At 37.1% G+C, this 20,364-nt stretch overlaps 1 protein-coding gene across 1 annotated transcript in view; it reads left to right on the top strand.

The window, feature by feature from the left end:
* The window catches only part of PPP1R9A (protein phosphatase 1 regulatory subunit 9A), a gene marked incomplete at its 5' end in the record, with an annotated part of 75,318 nt that overhangs the window by 50,167 nt on the left and 4,787 nt on the right, over positions 1 to 20,364 (top strand). Inside the window, 3 exon segments of the mRNA XM_083379030.1 lie at positions 2,223 to 2,380; positions 14,549 to 14,677; positions 15,510 to 15,533. Coding sequence (XP_083235156.1) covers positions 2,223 to 2,380; positions 14,549 to 14,677; positions 15,510 to 15,533 — 311 coding nt within the window.

Below are 20,364 nucleotides of genomic sequence, written 5' to 3'. Positions count from 1 at the left end.
TATCCCATAATACACATAAAGTAGTGCTGCAAAAAATAATAATGTGAAAAAATACATAGTTGTAGATCCATTCCATTTGGTTGTTGCAAATTTGTATATGTACTTCATAGCCTGTACAACTTCTGAAGTCATGTTTTGTTATACCCACTCACATGCTGGTTAAATATATGTGTGTGCAGACATGACTTCTGACTTTTTGCTATTTTCTGATCAGAAAGTTGGTTTCCATTTCAGGAATCAATATTGTAGAAAGTTGACACTGTTACGCTAAAATATTTTGAAGTCAAACATCCTGATCGTTAGGTGATGAAATATTGTGAAGAGTCATTATCAAATGCATAGGATCAGACTCTTAATATATTAACCCTATTGCCAGTATACAGAATGCTGAAATTTAGCTACAACTACACATCACCAAAAGTATGAAATGCTTTTTAGGAAAGAATTGCATACAAGCAAGAGCCTTTTTTCAACCATGCCTAATTTTGTGGGCTTCCTGAGTCATACCATGATATAGCTAAGGTAAAAGGCAGTTATTGCAAGAACAACTTCTTTCAATGTATAAATAAATTGAAAGTATATGATTCCTCTTTTGTACAGAAGAAACAGGTTTGATAAAGATTTCTATTGGAATGGCCAGTTGGCACTTTTTTCCATATAGATAAAAATATTGTCCTCTAATCTGTCTAAGGTTAGAAACAAAAGAAGATGTTCATTAAAATAAGTTTTGATTTTTACTTTAGGGAAAAAGGAATTATCTGATGCTAAATAGCATTCTACATCTTGGAAAATATAGGATTGGTCATTTGTTACATAAGAGGATTCTTTTAAATTTGATTCTATAAACACGCTCATATAGGTTGGCTGTGTCAGACTTAAGTAAATAGTTAAGTAAGCAATTGAGTACTTAACTAATTAAGGTACAGAAGAATTAAATCATTTACATTTTAGTTGCATTGATACCATTTTCTGATGCTTCTACATACTTGCCTCGATCAGTAAATCAGAGTAAATTTATATTTAATTTCATCCTCCATTAAACTTGTCAGTTTATAATATAGTATTTGAATTAGAAAATTTACACTCATATTTCATTGGTTAAATGATAACACATGCATCTTTTCTTCGCTTTTCAATTTTATAAGCAAACACAGTGAAAATGCTCCTTGGCAAGATATTCCTTCAAAAATATAATAGTGATAGGACACTGGGAAAGTGTCTTATTCTCTGTAGCTAAAAATAAAGATACAGTTGATTCATGCTTGAGTCTTGATAACACTATCCAAATAATTTTCTTATACAAGGAGTTTTCATTGCCTTTTTATCAGTGGGCCTTGACTTTCCAAGTGGTTCCCCATCAAGGTATTGAGTAGGACATAACCTACCTAACTTCTGAGGGCAGTTAAGTTCATATAGCACTGATTCCAGCTTATGCCTTAACTTAAATGTAAAATGTTAGCCTGAATTACAGTATAGCAACATACCCATACCGATAAAGGCTAAAGATGGACTATTTAGTTATGTTCCTATTATTGCTTTGATTCATAAATATAATTTTTTAATCTTTTGAATTGGAAAATAAAGAATGGACAGCATAAATTATCTTTAAAGGCATATTGTAAAAGAATTTTCAAATTATCTTATTGATGTCAAGTCTCTCCTAAGTGCTACTATATTTTCCAGTATAGCGTTATAACAGATATTTCAATTATGATTTTGGGTATTTCACACTTTTTATAGCAGCTATTGGGGAAGACTGTTATACTCATATTCTGGATATAATAATTCTGGTCCACGTATTAAAATGAATCTTTAAAAAATCTGTCTACAAAGTAACATGGTTTTTGATTTCATATAATTTAATGAATTATAAGAACAATAGGGAAGAGAGGCCCTAGCATCTAGAGTGGTTTACATTTCTTAAAATATAAATAATCAAAAATAACTCTCTTAACTACATTTCTACCACCGAGAACTTAGCCTATATTAATTTTTAAATAAAAACTTATTCTTTAGCTTTTAACAAACCATCAGGATGTCCCAACATTTTCTGATACAGTTTTAATTACCATGTGACAAATGATCAATTCACCTTGATGACAGTGTGCAAAGACAAATTCTTTACGTTTGATCACTGAAATATAGTTCATTCTATACATCCTAACATGTAGGATATCCCTGAGCATTGAGACAGTTGAGTGTTGTTGTTTTTTCCCCAAAAGATTTCAGTGAAGCAGTCCCTGAAACAGAAAGATTGGATTCTAAAGCTCTGAAAACTCGTTTGCAGCTTTCAGTGAAAAACAAAAGGTCACGGCCAACCAGAAGAAGACTTTGTGACAGCATCAGTTCCACAGATGGAGAAGACAGTCTTGAAAGAAAGGTGAGTACATTACTATAACAAACATCACTTGTTCTTTTGCTCGACTTTTGCTGTCCGGGCAATACGGTGGACCTCATCTTACAACAGTTCACTTAGTAACCATTTCAAGTAACAGCCCTGAAACAAGTGACTTATGACCATTTTTCACCCTTTTGACCGTTGCAGCATCCCCCATTCATGTGATCAAAATTCAGTTGCTTGGCAATTGATTCATATTTATGATGGTTGCAGGGTTTCAAGGTCAACCTTTTTCAGCCTTCTGACAAGCAAAGTCAATGAAAAAGCCGGAATCACTTAATAACCATGTTACTAAGTTAAAAACTGCAGCGATTCACTTAACATCTGTGTTAAGAGGTTGTAAAATGGAACAAAACTCACTTAACAACTGTCTCACTTAGCAACAGAAATGTTGAGCTCAATAGTGACTGAGTTTTGATTAAACTTTATATAGAAAAGTACTCAGTATTTTCTGTTTGAAGATGAAACATGTTTCTTTGCAGTCTTGCCAAGTTGTCTGAATGAAATTTATATGCGTTGTGATGAGCTTTTTCCTCCTCTTTGTAGTGCTATTAATTCTTGTTAAATACTGCAAAATCATACTTAACAGGTAATTTAAGTGCAAAATAGAAATGCAAATGTTGGGGGGGGAGTTAAAATAGAAGCAGACATGGGGTCCAAAATATGCTTTCAAAATAGTGGTTTAAATATTCAAAATACCTTGACTAGTTCCCAAATGCCTGAATCTGCTTCATAATCTTTTATACCAACATCCTACATACAGGTATGGTGGGCCCATATACATTACGATATAATATATATTACATCAGGGTCCTCCAACCCTATGGTAGGCAGCCCACTGCAGGCCGTGGCCTACTGGCTATCGGACCACGGGACAGTCTGGCCAATGCATGCACTCACCTCCACTCTCATTAGAGCCTGCAGACCTATTTGCGCATGCATGCAATGCTAGCTGAGGCGGTGGCTAGTGCATGCATATGCAAATGGGGCCACTAGCGCTGTGGCACTAGCAGAGGTGGCAGTTAGCTCCTGGGCAAATGTGGCCACTAGCGCTATGTGGATTGTGTGGCCTATTCATGCATATATGCACTGCTAGCAGTGGGGGCTAGTGCCTGTGCACATCCACAAATGGGCTGCTAGTGTTTTACAGGTGTGCATGGCCCCGTTCGTGCATGGCCCCGCAAATTTTAAAGCTGCTCCCTCTCCCTCTGAGCCGCCAGCATGAAAAAGTTGGTGACCTCTGCATTACATTACAGAATCATTTATGCCCATATGTATGAGAACATCCTCATCAGCATGAAATTCTAGTGCTTGTTCCCATTCCCCTGTGGCTAGCAGTGCTACATTTGCATTTCACAATGTACCTGAAAACTAGGATGAAGATCAGCAATATATGACTGTTGTGTTTCCCCATGGAACACACAACAATCATAGAGGACAAGAGTGTTTCTTCCGCTCTCCTTTCCTTCAACATTCTGTCAAAGTTATGAAATATTCCAACAATCAGAAATATCTGCCATTTTGAAGGTCTAACTAAAAGAGTGGCTTGGTTGTCTAGTGGTGAATGCCCTTGCCTTCCATTTGGAAGGTTGGGAGTTCAATCTTAGGTAGCAGCAGATGTTTCTCTCCTAGGGTGCAAAGAAAAAATAGCCTTCAAATTCTGCATTGTATCAGAAAGGGCACGCAGCCAGTAAACGCTCAGCTCCATCCAGTCACCCCAATTCTATTCTTAATTAAGAGATCACACAGTCGTAAAAAGGGAGTTATGAAAGTATAACTAAATGTGTCTGTGATTGCATTCATTTTCTCTCCTTGTGTCACTTTCTATGGCCCACTTGCACTTTAATCAAGAGTCCAAACTGAACTGTTATGTACTTTCAAAATCAGTCTGGATTTAGTTAATTTATTATTTTGAGATTCTGAATTTTAAAGTAAATATTTTTAAAATAATCTATTCCATTTGTCCAAGTTAAAAGAAATATGGATGATACAATTAGTGTAGCTCCAGGGGTTTTTGTCCAATAAACATGTTAATCTATTCCACTTCTGGCATCAAATATTCACAGATTTGTGATGGCAAATATTTTTGCGGTCCTTTGAAGTAACTTGAATCCCCCAGAACTTACGGAACAAAAATGTTCTTAAATTTTAAAAGTCTGCATGGCTCTCTCTAAATAACTTTTAGACGTAAACATTTTCAAGTTCCAGAAATATAACTTTTGGTTTAAATCAAGACCGTAAGATTTAATCTAGGCAGGATTAAATCTTAAGGTTTGTTCTTATATATAGAATACTCTCAGAAAAGTTTGATGGGTTATTAATATTTTCTGACCTTGTCTCTTTTCCTGAAGACGTTTGATTGCAGGGTAGTCAACTTCATCAATGCATTCATGTTTTATCTAGCGTAGGGCTTTTCAATCTTTTCACCCATTGTACCACTTTTAGGATAAGGCAAGATCCGAGTACCACCAGTCGCCCAGCAAGGTGTCAAAAACTTGATTAAAAAAAAAATCGAAAAAACAATAAAGTACAGGTAGTCCTGATTTACAGCAATTCGCTTAGTGACTGTTCGAAGTTACAATGGCACTGAAAAAAGTGACTTATGACCATTTTTCACACTTATGACTGCTGCAGCATTCCCAGGATCATGTGATTTACATTCGGATGCTTGGCAACTGATTCATACTTATGATGTTCAGTGTCCCAGTGTCATGTGATCAACTTTTACAACTTTTTGACAAGCGAAGTCAATGGCTGGGTGGGGAAGCTCATCATTCAGGTTGTGGGGTCCCTGTGTGTGTGTGAAATCCGTGGGTCTCTGGTGGAGGGGGGTGGGACTGGGGTGGGTGCCTTCCTTCCCTTCCTCTCTCCCATTGTCCCTTCCTTTCTTCTTTCCTTCCTTTCTTTTTTCCTTACTTCCCTCCCTCTTTGTCCCTTCCTCCTTTCCATTGTCCCTCCTCCCTCTCATTGTCCCTCCCTCCCTCCCTTCCCTCTTTGTCCCTTCCTTCCTTCCCTCCCTCCCATTATCCTGCACTACACCACCCAGACCCCAGCCTGGTTTTGGCAGGCAGCAGAGGATACTCACCACACAGAGCAGTTGGGGGCAAAGTGAACTGGCGACATCATGGCCCTGGAGAGCGCATGCTTGAAGGTGGCTGCACATGCACCACTCCTTTGCCCAGGGTTGCTGCTTGACCCACCGTGGCTGGGTGTGCATGGCTGGTAGCTTTGGACAGGGCGGCGGACAGGCAAGGGGGGCTTCTCCCTCCACCAGAGAGGGAGATTGCTGGCATCCTCCACCGGAGAAGTCCCTGTCTTTGCATGAGAGGCAGAAGTGATTGTCGTTTTACATGAAGGAAATCTTGCATGGGGATTTCACACATGCGCGCGCACACACACACACACACACACACACACACACACACTTTCCTTGGCTTGCCCTGCTTCTGGGATTTCCTTCCTTGTGAGGAGACCTGCAAGATTTCCTACTTGCAAAAGTGCAATCATATCTGCCCCTCTTGCAAAGACAGGGATTTCTCCAGCAGAACAAAGCAGAGAGGCGAAGAATGTGGAAGTATGGTAGGAAGGCAGTTCCTTAGCTTCGGTAACCATGCCTGAAGTCAAAACACTTCTCACTTCCATTCCCAGCAGGGAAAAGCAGCCAGCTGCCTCTCCGCCTTCTCGTGAGGGGTGGGACTCTGGCCACTGTCAGTGCAGCCTGCGGGAGGCTGCGAGTATCCCCGGTGGCGCCTCTGCAGGCTGGCACCAACCTCCTTGTTCTGGGTGGCCCTCTTACCGCAGTTGGAGGGAGAAGATGCTCGTGCCTGGCTCTGTGTGAGGCCTGTAAGCACAACTGTTTCTCTGTTTGCTTCTCAGCCTTCGCCACGTGTTTGTGGGACTATTGGTAAAAAAGAAAAAAAAGTTCCATGAGACTTTCTAACTTCTCGTGAGATCTCGCGAGAAGTCAGAAAGTCTCATGGAACTTTTTTTTGTCCCACAAATGCGTGGCAAAGGCTGAGAAGTGAATGGAGAAATGGAATGCAGCTGAAAGCAGGTTAGTAAAAAAAACCAAACCTTTTTTTACATTTTTTTCCAGTGGTGTTCAACCTGTCCTAAGTGTACCACCAGCCAGGTGCTTGCATACCACTGTTTGAAAAACCCCGATCTAGTGTGTTTGTTATTTTGTTTATTGTGACCAGATCCTATGTTCTTTGGGGTTGTGTAGATTTTTATGTTAACATTTGTGAATTGCCCAGAGTCAGTTGGAGTCATGTGATGTCTACATTAAAGTTAATTAGTTGATTAAAATCCTATGAAAAGACTGAAACAGTTGGACTTAGTGTTTAATGTTGAGAAAAGGAATTAGAAAGGATATAATGTTTGTCATAGTGTCTCTCTTTATACACAGTGCAGACACACCCACACAAACACACAACAGGGCATGTGTCTCTCTCTTACACACAACACACACATACAGTATGCTTACAATAGGGCATTTCAGTTTCATTGAGCCAAACACTGATATATCTGTTAACACTTTTGTGTATGATTTTTATCTCTTCACACCTTTATGTGTTTTATAAAGAATTCTTCCATTAGAAGTAGTAATGAAAATGGAATTGAATTCTGTTTTCATTTTTGTACTGATTTAAGGAAAAATGTATCTTCTTAGATAAATGCCTTAATTAAAGGTTCAGAATAAATCAAATGCATGATTTTTGCTAATATTCAGTATTTTATTGGGCTGCTGCAGAGAAAAATAAATTAGGACATGCATTCTTTGTGTAATGAACATTAAGGTCTTTTTCACTTAAAACTTGCATCAGTTCTGTAAAGTTGAGAGACTGAAAAATGAAGTTCCCAACCAAAAAAGTTGCACAATTTTGATTATGGTATTCATGTTGAGTTTCACTATTACTGTTTCAATAGAATCAAATTTTTCTGGATCCAAATTTTTGCCCTTGGATCTGTAAGATTTGACTTCTCTTGAGTTGTTCTTGCTGCAATTATCCATTTTCAAAAAAGAGAACCATTTCAGGGTGTCTAGGTAATGATCTTGCACTAATCTATCTAGTCATCTTTATAGTCCCAGTTTCTAGGTACCTGTCCATTTTCTAAGCTAACTTTTTCAGTTCTTTGCCTCTGTGTATGTTGAACTGTAATCCCTAACAGAGACAGTGGAACTGTAATTCAATGCAGCCTCAAGGTACTATTAAATTAGAGAAGGTTGCTCGGAGGGCATGTCAAGATACAATCAAAATTTATTTTAAAGTATGTTTACTCATCAGGACTAGATGAGTAAATAATAACATTTGTTCAATTAACAGGAAGAGAATCTACAATAGAATGGTAGTGGTTTTCCTAATTAATTATAGAACTTAGCTGCTTTTTTAAGTTTAAGAAATCACACTGAAAGCCCTTTTAGATTGACTGCAAACTGATTTTAAAGGTTCATATCTATACAGAACAATGGAAGATTAAATCTTTAGCCAGGCTTTATTCACAAGCAATTTTTAAAAGCCTAATTTACTGTGTTCCCATGACCACAGCAGAAAGCACAATTCAATCATGGATCAAAGTGATCCTTTTTCTTGGAAACAGAATCTGCTTTCTCAGCATAGTGGAAACTAAAAACCCAATTGTTAGCTCTGCTGGAAGTATATTACTGACTTTTATTCAAATAAAATGAATATGTAGTTTAAAGTAACAAAATTGTGTAACAAAGTTCTATCTTGACATAGTTCATAGGATATTATAACAAATCAAGAACCTACAGTCCTTTCTCTCAATTCTTTTTCTATTTTTCCACATTTATACAGACAAACTGAGAGACTGATAGTCTGCACATATGCAATACAAATAACAAGCAATCCAAATCAATTAAGATAACCAAACCAGGTCCATAATATAACATCAAAAACAGTAGCAAAACAATAAAACAAAGGAATTTTCCTTCACAAATCTGTGTAATTGAAATAAGCAAACTAAAAATAAGTGAAAGCAGGACCTGATTCATTTCTTTTAGAGGCTATCTGTGCCTTATTTTATTTATTAAACTTATTATATCATTGAGACTTTTTAATGGTTTATAGTAAATTTAGTGGTTAATATGGTTGAACCTGTCAACCGTATAACAAATAGGAAAAGACCAAGAGCAGAATGTGTACAAAGATAGCCCATCCGCTAAGATGGTTACAAATCTTATAAGTGTTGTAAACATTATAATTTTAAATGAGTATTTATCCAGTTGGCATAAACTGCATAATACTCCTTGATTAATCAGCATTTTGGTCACTGCATTTTGCAATCAATTTCCAATCAAACTTAATACAGTACCAGTACAACAGAGAAAATAATAAAAGGTAAAGGTAAAGGTAAAGGTTCCCCCGCACGCACATGCGTGCTAGTCGTTCCGACTCTAGGGGCCGGTGCTCATCTCCGTTTCAAAGCCGAAGAGCCAGCGCTTGTCCGAGGACGTCTCCGTGGTCATGTGGCCGGCATGACTAGATGCCAAAGGCGCACGGAACGCTGTTACCTTCCCACCGTAGTGGTCCCTATTTTTCTACTTGCATTTTTACATGCTTTTGAACTGCTAGGTTGGCAGAAACTGGGACGAGTAACAGGCGCTCACTCCGTTACACGGCACTCGGGATTCGACCCGCCAAACTGCCGACCTTCCGATCGACAAGCTCATCATCCTAACCCACTGAGCCACCGCATCCCTAGAGAAAATAATGCAATAGTGTAATTCAGTATTAAATATTAAACAAAAATTAAGATGACCTCAATTCATGATAACAACATGGAGTTATTTTTATTTCAGTCTAACCTCAGTATTTCTTGCAGTCCCAAGTCCAGGCAACAATAGCCAAGCACTGTTAACTGCTATGATAGATTTAAGGTGCCATGCATAACTGAGATCAAATCTGTTTTCAGAAGTTACAGATTGCAGTTTGTGGACCCACTGGACCTGTTTAAAAAACAATCGAGCCCTTCTCTTAATAGCCCTGTACTGCATTGAAATATTTAATTTACACAGGACTGCCAAAATAACAAAAACTAAAAACCCGAACATAGTTTCTGCATAAATAGTATGGGATGTCCATTGCCATATAATGTGTATATTTCAATGGAAGAGAATATCTGTAGCTCAGGGCTAAACTGTGGTATTCTTCATGTTCTCTGAGCTTGGTGGTTTGCTTGCAGGCATTCCAGTATCCAACTAGGTAACATCAATGTTGTGAACGTGGGACCTTCCCTTCTTTGTGTAACTTATATAGCTTGTCCTTCCAGTTTTGATAGAAGTTCAATCTGCTGTGTTTTGATTCATTGTTTAGAGCAGGGTTCCCCAACCCTTTGTCCGTGGGCCAGTACCCGGCTGTCCCATGCCAGCAACCTGTCCGCACAAACAAGGAAGGCCTCATCCACAGAATGCAGGCAACACCTAAAACCACACACACCCCTTCTCCATGTAACCAGTCCCTGGTGCCCAAAAGGTTGGGGGCCTCTGGTTTAGTTTTCTGCTTATTTTTTGGTGTTGATTTCTGAATGTTAGCTGCTAGAAGGAAAGCATTCTGATCTTTTTGTACTAGGTTTTTTGAGTGGCTTTTAAATGTGGCTTATCTATATGTTTTTATTGATGACTGATCTGTCTAAACGCTAAGCTTCCTGGAATTCCCTAACATTTTTGGTTTTAGGTTGGTCTCAGGTGCTAATTAAGAGTTGCTGTTGGGGGGAAAAATGGGAGAAGGGAATGTTACTTGGAAGAATGGAAACTAGCTCACACCAAGAAGTATCAGATTATCACTTCTTCTACCGTAGAAAAACAGTACTTTTCATCCATCAGATGGGCAGATGAGAGGCAGACTCTTCCCCGGCATGGAAGCCAAATGAAATGGTGGAAAAGGAATGCAGAGTGCCAGTTCTCCATCCTCCATTTATTTGCTCACATTGGCTTCTGAATAGAAACTTGTACATCTTAGTCATCAGAGGCTTTCAGACAAGTTCTTAAAAATACAACCTGCTCTTACTTCCTCTGGAGTAGGAGGAAGCACCATTGCACTCTTATAAACATAAACCATAAGTGTAAAGAGGCTTGGTTTAGAATAAGCCCCTAAATTTCAACCTCTATTACCTTAAAAAAAAGAAGAAACACATTTCATTTAAATTTTGTAATTTCCAGCTTTTATGGACCAAAGTCTTGTACTAAGTTGTGAGAGTTCATTTGAGTCATCAACAAATTTTTTTAAAGCTTAACGTGCAAATAGTAAACTGTTGGGGTTGTATTTGTTGTTTATCATAATTCCTTGTACAATGTTCCTGTCATTTATCTTGAGTGTGAAGTTAGATAACTTTTGAAGTTATTTGAACTAAGAAAAAGAAAAAAGTAGTGTTAAAATGTGTGTTTATTACACGCTTCATTTATTATTGCATTCATTACTTGAGAATCTCATAACTCATATGAGACTGGAAGCAAAAAGTTTACAGATACAATTGTCCTGCTTTGATATTTACACATCTCTGGTGGCAATCAGATACATGGGAATGGGGGGGGGGGAGCTGGCATTACTTCAACCTTGGTTAAAACAAAATTCTATTATAATTTTTTTCCATTTTACATTAATGAAATTCAGTCTAAAAAGATTTTCACTACATTTCAAGGGCCAATTTCAAGAGCAGCTTTTGACTTGGCTGCAATTGGGAATATATAAACTAGACATTTGATGAAACACGTTGTACTTTTCCAAGATAGTTAAATGAAATGTCATAATTGTTCCAAGGATTCAAAACTAGAACAATGCTATTCTATTTTTTATTGTGTGTCAGGCAGTGATAAAAAAACTCATTTGAAAAAAGCAATATTTAGGAAGGGAGGGAGGGAAGGAGGAAAGCAAAGGAAAAGAAAGGATGAATCCTAATTGTGAAATAGAAGAAAATATTTCTCCAATTTTCTCATTTTGTATGTGCATGATTAAATCTTGATTTCAGTGTTGCAGCTGTTTCTTGGATACATCAGTATGTTATATACTATTGTCCTCAGAAACATAGGAATTGGGTATGCCTAGTTTAATAAAAAAAGGACATGTAGCAGTGTTCCAATATTTGAGGGGCTGCCACAAAGAAGAGAGGGTCAACTTATTCTTAAATGCACCTAAAGGTAGGACATAAGCAATTGATGGAAATTAATCAAAGAGACAACCAAACCAGAACTAAGGAGAAATTTCCTGACTGTGGGAACAGATAATCAGTAGAACGAGTGCTCCATTTTGGAGGTTTTTTAAAGAAGTAATTGGACAACAATTTGTCTGAAATGATATACAATTTCCTGTGAATCCCATCACTGGCTGTAAAGCACCGTGAAGGCATACTGTATATAAATACTATTGCTATTGTGTATATTGGGAGAAGGGGAAAGATTTTTTTATACTAGTTTAGCGGATGCTGCATAATTTCAAATTTTTGAATTTTATTTCTTCAAGTCCATAAAACAGCAATATAGAGAAAAAAAATTCTCTCTTGAGTTGCCATAAAAAAAGAAAATTAAATTTAGATCAGAACAAGAAAAAAACATAGAAAATACCATAACTCTCTTAAAGATTTTTTTTTTACTAAATAAATCTTATAGCACATTTTACTTTCATTGAAATAAACTAATTTGCTTGGAGAATCATATTTAGATTTAACCCATACTGTTTTCCCTTCCCAAATTTCTTTTAGAAATTTTTGTGGGCTCAGAAATTTATTTTGTATCCAGAAAGGTACAAAAGGAATGCAGATTCAACCATCAAATTTTTCTTTAGTTGAATTTTTTAATTAAGTCAGATTAATGTTCCCAAATGCAGATGCCACTCTAGAAGAAATTGCTTCTTTCTGATCATCTATAAAATGTAATTCTTGCATTGATAGGAAGAAAATAAGTCTAGTGCTCCAGCTTTATGTTTATGGTGATGATTGTTGTTTACTTGAGCAATCCAATTGTAACATAGAGATAATGGAATCCATATTAGCATTTTTAATAACCCACAAGAGAGTTTTGCGTAGTTGCAGGAATTTATTAGCAGAAAAAAGGGAAATTTACCAAGCTAAGAAAGGCTGGTATATAAGAATTTTATCAGAAGTTTTTTAAAAAAAAGGAGGGATTCTGAATCTTGAGATCAACTCATCAACATCTCCATCAATTTATGTTAGACTTAAATTTACATGCTCCCTCTCAATGATTCTTTAACATGTCTTAAACCAGGTTAATATCTGACCTGGAAGTGATAAAATCCCCCCTCCTGCCCCCTAAATCAGACTGGTTCTACATTTTATGCTGATCCTATAATTCTGTTGCTGCAGACTATTATTTGAAACCAATTTTATGCTCAATTTCATTTGATTTACTTTCCACTGAGTTGTTGGAGAAGAGAAAGAGAAAAGAAACTTCACAGAGATTGGAAGTTCAAACTGGAGAAGGGTTTGAGAACATGGATATGTCCCTTCATATCCTATAAGTAGGAATAACTGAATAAAAACCAGAATACTACAGGTATTGGATTCCTTAGGAAGCAGGTAAAGTTACATAATTTTATTGCTATGAAATGGCGAGAACAATTCTCAACAGTTTTACTGTGGGAAAACACAAACTCATTTTGTTATCTGCTCACTAAGCATAGCACTGGATTTGTGTTTTATTAACTCTTTTCCTAAGGAAAACATTTCTGTTCTCAACTCAATGCATCATTACTATGGGATGGAAATTGCTCTTTACCTTGGCTTCCCAACTTTTACACATGCAGAGATGTGGGAAGGGGTGAAGAATTGACTGAGGTTATAAGGATTCGGTGGAATTGGGCCCATTTTAAGTAATGGGATATGTGGTTTCTAGTGAAGTCACCTGCCCTTCAGACTGTATTTGGTTCATAGTTGTGAGATTGCATAAATAAAAATCAGAGCCTACAATAAAAGCTACCATTTGTTTCTTTCCCTTTTTACAGCAACAGATGACCATGTTTGAAGCACTCTGTGAAAGAAAGAAAATAATCCTGTACTCTTTCATCCTTTTGAGACCAGATTAAAAATGACAACATACAAAGAAAAGAGAATATATTTTTTATATTTTAAAAGTAAAAAGAGGCTAAATTTCAGATACTCCTGAAGCTTGAGTCCAGATCAAATGAACTCCTTATTCTTCCCATTTTTAATGTGTGAATTTCCATCAAATGAACTTGGTAATTTTCCAATGTTCTTTGAAATCTTATTTTTTGATTGGCTGTTTTTATTTTACCTGATGCTGAATTCCACAAGCAAGGAACTGTTCTGACTATATTGGCCATTAAAACTCTAATACAGACCGTCTTTCTTGCTCTCACCAATCAGGTGCGGAAAATACGCTGAAAAGTCTTTGACGTTTTTATAGGTCACAATATGGTAATGTATATCACAGCTAACTAATTTGCACAATCACTTTGGACAAATTAACTTGATAGCAAACATTAAAGAGGGCAAGACCAAAAGGCCACTGCTAGGACTAAATTGATAGGAATTTTAAACATTTTCCACCAGTCTCCATTTTTTTTTAAAAAAAATTACTATTAATATAAGATCTACCAAAAAATTTAAAAGCTACAGAGGCATAGAAGAAATAGAAAAACATAAACATAAAAGAAAAAAGCAAGGAAAAAAGATATTTACAATAATTTCCAATCTTTGCAGCTGTTGCAAACATAATTACTAACTTTGCCTTTCCATATTACACATTATAGTTCTTCTTTTCCTGTAAACAAGTCTCTTTAATCAATAAATCCTGAAATCATCAGTTCATTTTTATCCATTTTCAGCAAAAGTTCTATAAAGAGTTTACAGTCTTTGAAAATAACTTTAAAGGTGCATAACCCCATGTTGAAACCAAACATTTATTGAGGTCTTTCAATTCAGCATATCTACAGTAATAAACATGGAGGAAAACACAAGGTTTCACCTTCATTGTTAGCATATAACATTGCATTACATTTTAAAAAAATATTTAAAGTAAGGTCACTTTTATATTTCCAATCTAGATGAACAAATCAACACAGTGAATGAAATCTTAGCAGGTTCAAATTTAATCTTTCAGGCCTAGTCTTTATTGTTGGACTTGATTGTTCTTGTTTTGTTCTCATTCCTATACAGAATATCACGTTCAATGATGACTTCAGCCCAAGTAGCACCAGTTCAGCTGATTTGAGTGGCTTAGGGACAAGTGGCTTAGGATCAAAAAACCCAGGATTTTCACACTGTGTAGTCATGTCTTCTGATGAGGTATCTTCTCTACATGTACTTAAAGAGCAGGAAATGAGTTTGGTGCCCCATCTGAACTAGTTAATATGTAAATATTATTATTGCTTATGTACTGTAGTTCTTTAGATCTTCTGTTTATAATCATTAGCTTAATAGATATGTTAAGCTACTGATCATGAAATAAAATTTAAAATGTGTGCGGGAAAGAAAACAGCTGTTACTACCAAATGAGTTTTAAATCAAGGAACAAGGAGAACACAGACAAAAAACAATCTTTAAAATTGTAACCTAGTACATAAATTCAATGGAACATAATATAAAATTGAAAATGCATATTCACATGCACACATTTTACAGTTTAACATGCCTTCCAATCAAAATTTACAACAAATACATATTGAATCTTGAAAACTGATTTTAAAGAAGTCATTTATATTACTAAATTGCAATATAAATATAAAATTCTATATTGCATTTTAGTTAATTCTCTATTATTCTTAAAAAATGTTTGTACATGTGTACAAAAATGAGAAAGAAGATTCAATTGGCTCTGTACCAAAAATTCTATAACATTTTGCTTTTTAAAATAAATTGCTAATAGTATTTTCAGTTATGAAATCTGTTGCAGCATCAGGTCTTGGACTTTCAGATCTAGAGGGCAGAAACCTAGAAGACCACTAGATGGCAGCAAAATCTTAAACAGCTTCTGTGTCTCTTTGTTGACATCTAATGATCATCTGCTCATCTGCAGCCCATATCTGCAAGCTTTATATGTAGGCATTTTTAAATTCCTTGAATATCTTTCTCTCTGTAATGTTTTATTTTCTGTTGTTTTTAATGCTAAACTTCTCAGAGCTTGGATATGATTGATGATGAGGTGAGACAATAATAAACTATTTATTTGTTATCATTATATTGCATGATATATTGAGTTCATTTAATTAGTAGTATATACTGTAATGTATTGGGCTTTGTTTTACTAAGTGTACCACATGGGGTTTTAATGCTGGAAGGTTGCTTAAGCAGGGAGCTGGCTAACGGCTCCCAGCTCCTCAGACAACCCATCTCCAGCACTGCCATTGGTTGCCTCTAGGGCGGCAATAGGTTGTTTTTTTATATACAAGTTTTATTGATTTTTTAATATTTACATATACATGTGTTTGTGAAACAATATGGTGGTTGGGTAGTTAAAATAAGAAATGACCAGTTGTAAATAGTTCAGGTTACATCAACAGAGATGCCCTCATTAATTCCCTTAGTTATTACATAGTCAAAATAAGCAAGTTAGTACACTTCTAGTCATAACGTAGTCAATTAATAAAATTCAAAATATATTTTCACTAATATATATCAATATCCTGTTTTTAAATTGTATCTAATTGCAATAGGATATTCTAGAATAGCCTATACTATATAGGAAAAAGCTTAATTTTTGGGTAACCCACAATTCCCTATTTCAATAAAGTATAATTCTTTTGTCTACAAAACTTAATTGTTCATTACAAAACATTCTTATGTTTTACCATTAAAGTCTAGTTTTCATCTTAACAAATCACCAGTTATTAGAAATATATTTTTGTGTTAACCATTCAACAATTATTTAAATACTATTTTTATATATAAAATTCTAGATTCTATACTATAGTTCAAAAGTAACCACTGAATATTCCATAACTCATCTTGACTGTACATCAATTATTAAAATGCTATCTTTTGATATGTGATTCCAAGTTCTATAATATAGTTCGGAGTTATATTCTAAAAACTTACTTTTGTTTTCCTTTACAGATCTAAAAGCTAAATGTAAAATCAGTTATATTTTTTAGAGATTCCCCTTAATCCATAGAAAGATATTTTTATAGTCTATCTTTTGTTGTTGTTGTTGTTAGCTGCGAAGTCGTGTCCGACCCATCGCGACCCTATGGACAACATTCCTCCAGGCCTTCCTGTCCTCTACCATCTTCTGGAGTCCATTTAAGCTCACGCCTACTGCTTCAGTGACTCCATCCAGCCACCTCATTCTCTGTCGTCCCCTTCTTCTATTGCCCTCGTTCTTTCCCAGCATTAGGCTTTTCTCCAGTGAGTCTTTCCTTCTCATTAGGTGGCCAAAGTATTTGAGTTTTAGCTTCAGGATCTGGCCTTCTAAAGAGCAGTTGGGATTGATCTCCTCTAGGACTGACCGGTTTGATCGCTTTGCAGTCCAAGGGACTCGCAGGAGTCTTCTCCAGCACCATAGTTCAAAGGCCTCAATTCTTTGGCGCTCAGCCTTTCTTATGGTCCAACTTTCACTGCCATACATTGCAACTGGGAAGACCATAGCCTTGACTATACGCACTTTTGTTGACAGGGTGATGTCTCTGCTTTTTAGTGTGCTGTCTAGATTTGCCATGGCTTTCCTCCCCAGGAGCAAGCGTCTTTTAATTTCTTGGCTACAGTCCCCATCTGCAGTGATCTTGGAGCCCAGGAAAATAAAATCTGTCACTACCTCCATTTCTTCCCCATCTATTTGCCAGGAATTGAGAGGGCCAGATGCCATGATCTTGGTTTTCTTAATGTTAAGTTTCAACCCAAGTTTTGCACTCTCCTTCTTCACCCGCAACAAGAGGCTCTTTAGTTCTTCTTCACTTTCTGCCATTAGAGTGGTATCATCTGCGTATCTTAGGTTGTTTATATTTCTTCCGGCAATCTTAATTCCAACTTTTGATTCATCTAGCCCTGCCTTTCTCATGATGTGCTCTGCATATAAGTTAAATAGGCAGGGCGACAGTATACAGCCTTGCCGGACTCCTTTCCCAATTTTGAACCAATCAGTGGTTCCATGTCCAGTTCTCACTGTTGCTTCTTGACCCGCATATAGGTTTCTCAAGAGACAAATAAGATGGTCTGGTACTCCCATCTCTTTAAGAACTTGCCACAGTTTGTTATGATCCACACAATCAAAGGCTTTAGCATAGTCAATGAAGCAGAAGTAGATGTTTTTCTGGAATTCCCTAGCTTTCTCCATGATCCAGCGTATGTTGGCAATTTGATCTCTAGTTCCTCTGCTTCTTCGAAATCCTGCCTGTACTTCTGGTAGTTCTCGATCCACATACTGCTGAAGTCTAGCTTGTAGGATTTTAAGCATGACTTTACTAGCATGAGAAATGAGTGCAATGGTGCGATAGTTTGAACATTCTTTGGCACTGCCTTTCTTTGGAATTGGAATGTAAACTGATCTTTTCCAATCCTGTGGCCACTGTTGAGTTTTCCAAATTTGCTGGCAAATTGAGTGTAGCACTTTTACTGCATTGTCTTTTAAGATTTTGAATAGCTCAGCTGGAATACTGTCACCTCCACTAGCTTTGTTGTTGCTCAGCTTTTCTAAGGCCCACTTCACTTCACATTCTAGGATGTCTGGCTCGAGGTCAGTGACCACCTCATTGTGATTATCTGGGACGTTAAGCTCATTCTTGTATAGTTCTTCTGTGTAATTTTGCCACCTCTTCTTAATCTCTTCTGCCTCTGTTAGGTCCCTGCCATTTTGGTCCCTTATCATGCCCATTTTTGCATTAAACGTTCCCTTCATCTCTCCAATTTTCTTGAAAAGATCTCTGGTCCTCCCTATTCTATTGTTTTCTTCTATTTCTTTGCACTGTTCATTTAAGAAGGCATTCTTATCTCTTCTAGCTATTCTCTGGAATTCTGCATTCAATTGGGCATATCTATGTTTTTCTCCCTTGCCTTTCGCTTCCCTCCTTTCCTCAGCTATTTGCAAAGCTTCCTCAGACAGCCATTTTGCTTTCTTGCATTTCTTTTTCTTTGGGATGGTTTTGGTTGCTACCTGTTGTACAATGTCGCGAACCTCTGTCCATAGTTCTTCAGGCACTCTGTCTATCAGATCTAATTCCTTAAATCTATTTGTCACCTCTACTGTATATTCAACAGGGATATGATTCAATTCATACCTGAGTGGCCTAGTGCTTTTCCCTACTTTCTTCAGTTTAAGCCTAAACTTTGCAAGGAGAAGCTCATGGTCTGAGCCACAGTCAGCTCCTGGTCTTGTTTTTACTGACTGTATAGAGCTTCTCCATCTTTGGCTGCAGAGCATATAGTCAATCTGATTTCTGTGTTGACCGTCTGGTGATGTCCATGTGTAGAGCCGTCTCTTGGGTTGTTGGAAAAGAGTGTTTGCTATGACCATCGTATTCTCTTGACAAAATTCTATCAGCCTGTGCCCTGCTTCATTTTGTACTCCAAGGCCAAACTTGCCTGTTATTCCATTTATCTTTTGGCTTCCTACTTTAGCATTCCAATCCCCCATGATGATAAGGACATCATTTTTGGGTGTTAGTTCTATAAGGTGCTGTAGGGCTTCATAGAACCGGTCAATTTCTTCCTCTTCAGCACTGGTGGTTGGGGCATAGACTTGGACTACTGTGATATTGAATGGTTTGCCTTGGATTCGAACTGAGATCATTCTGTCATTTTGAGGATTGTATCCCAGTATTGCTTTTCCTACTCTTTTATTGACTATGAAGGCTACTCCATTTCTTCTGAGGGATTCTTGCCCGCAGTAGTATACCTGATGGTCATCTGAATTAAATTCACCCATTCCTGTCCATTTTAGTTCGCTGATACCTAAGATGTCGATGTTCAGTCTTGTCATCTCTTGTTTGACCACGTCCAACTTTCCTTGATTCATGGATCTTACATTCCAGGTTCCTATGGAGAAAAAATCTTTACAGCATCGGACTTTCCTTTCACCACCAGACACATCCACAGCTGAGCGTCCTTTCGGCTTTGGCCCAGTCGCTTCATTCTTTCTGGCGCTACTAGTACTAGCCCTCTGCTCTTCCCCAGTAGCATATTGGACGCCTTCCGACCTGAGGGGCTCATCTTCCAGCGTCATATCGTTTTGCCTTTTGGTACTGTCCATAGGGTTTTCATGGCAAAGATACTGGAGTGGTTTGCCATTTCCTTCTCCAGTGGATCACGTTTTGTCAGAACTCTCTGCTATGACCTGTCCGTCTTGGGTGGCCCTGCACGGCATAGCTCATAGCTTCATTGAATTACACAAGCCCCTTCGCCACGACAAGGCAGTAATCCATGAAGGGGAGTCTATCTTTAGGAATCCCAAAAGAGAAACAAGTTCAGTTTTTTTAAATCTAACTCTTGCCTTCTTTTTGTGCCAATCATGCTTCCCTCTTGGCATCTTTAAATTCTCAAATGTATCTTCCTTTCTTCCTATACCCCTTATTTGAATCCAGGGAGCGTATCCAAATGTCAGTTTTGCAAGGAAGATGTCCCCTTTGTAACCATTGTATTTTTGCTTTGATAATTCAGTTTTTGATGATTGATATAATATAGTTGTCATTTAAATCAGTCAAATCTTTTTGTTCTTCCAATTCTATCTGGGTTAGGTAGAAAGTAGTAGCTGGTATTATGGTTGTCATTTGATTAATTGAATTCTCAATATAGTGTATTTGAAGGACTTTAGTGTCTTCTCTCTTGGTGTTGCTTTCTTCAGGTGCTGTTGCTTTTTGGCTTGTAAGTTTTGTAGTTGCCATTAAAGTTTGGACTTTAAGGTTTTATGTAGGTTGCTTTTGTTGTTCTTTGAGATCTCCTATTTTAGTGTTACTTTCCACTTCTTCTATTTGGTTTTGAATTATCTTTTCCTCATTTAAAGTCAAAATTTGATTTGGTGGCTTTACGTTGTCAGATTTTTCTTG

Source organism: Vipera ursinii (assembly GCF_947247035.1).
Source record: "Vipera ursinii genome assembly, chromosome: Z".
Lineage (NCBI taxonomy): Eukaryota > Metazoa > Chordata > Lepidosauria > Squamata > Viperidae > Vipera > Vipera ursinii.
The sequence above is the reverse complement of the archived record's forward strand: the minus strand, read 5'-3'. Positions and strand labels throughout refer to the sequence as shown.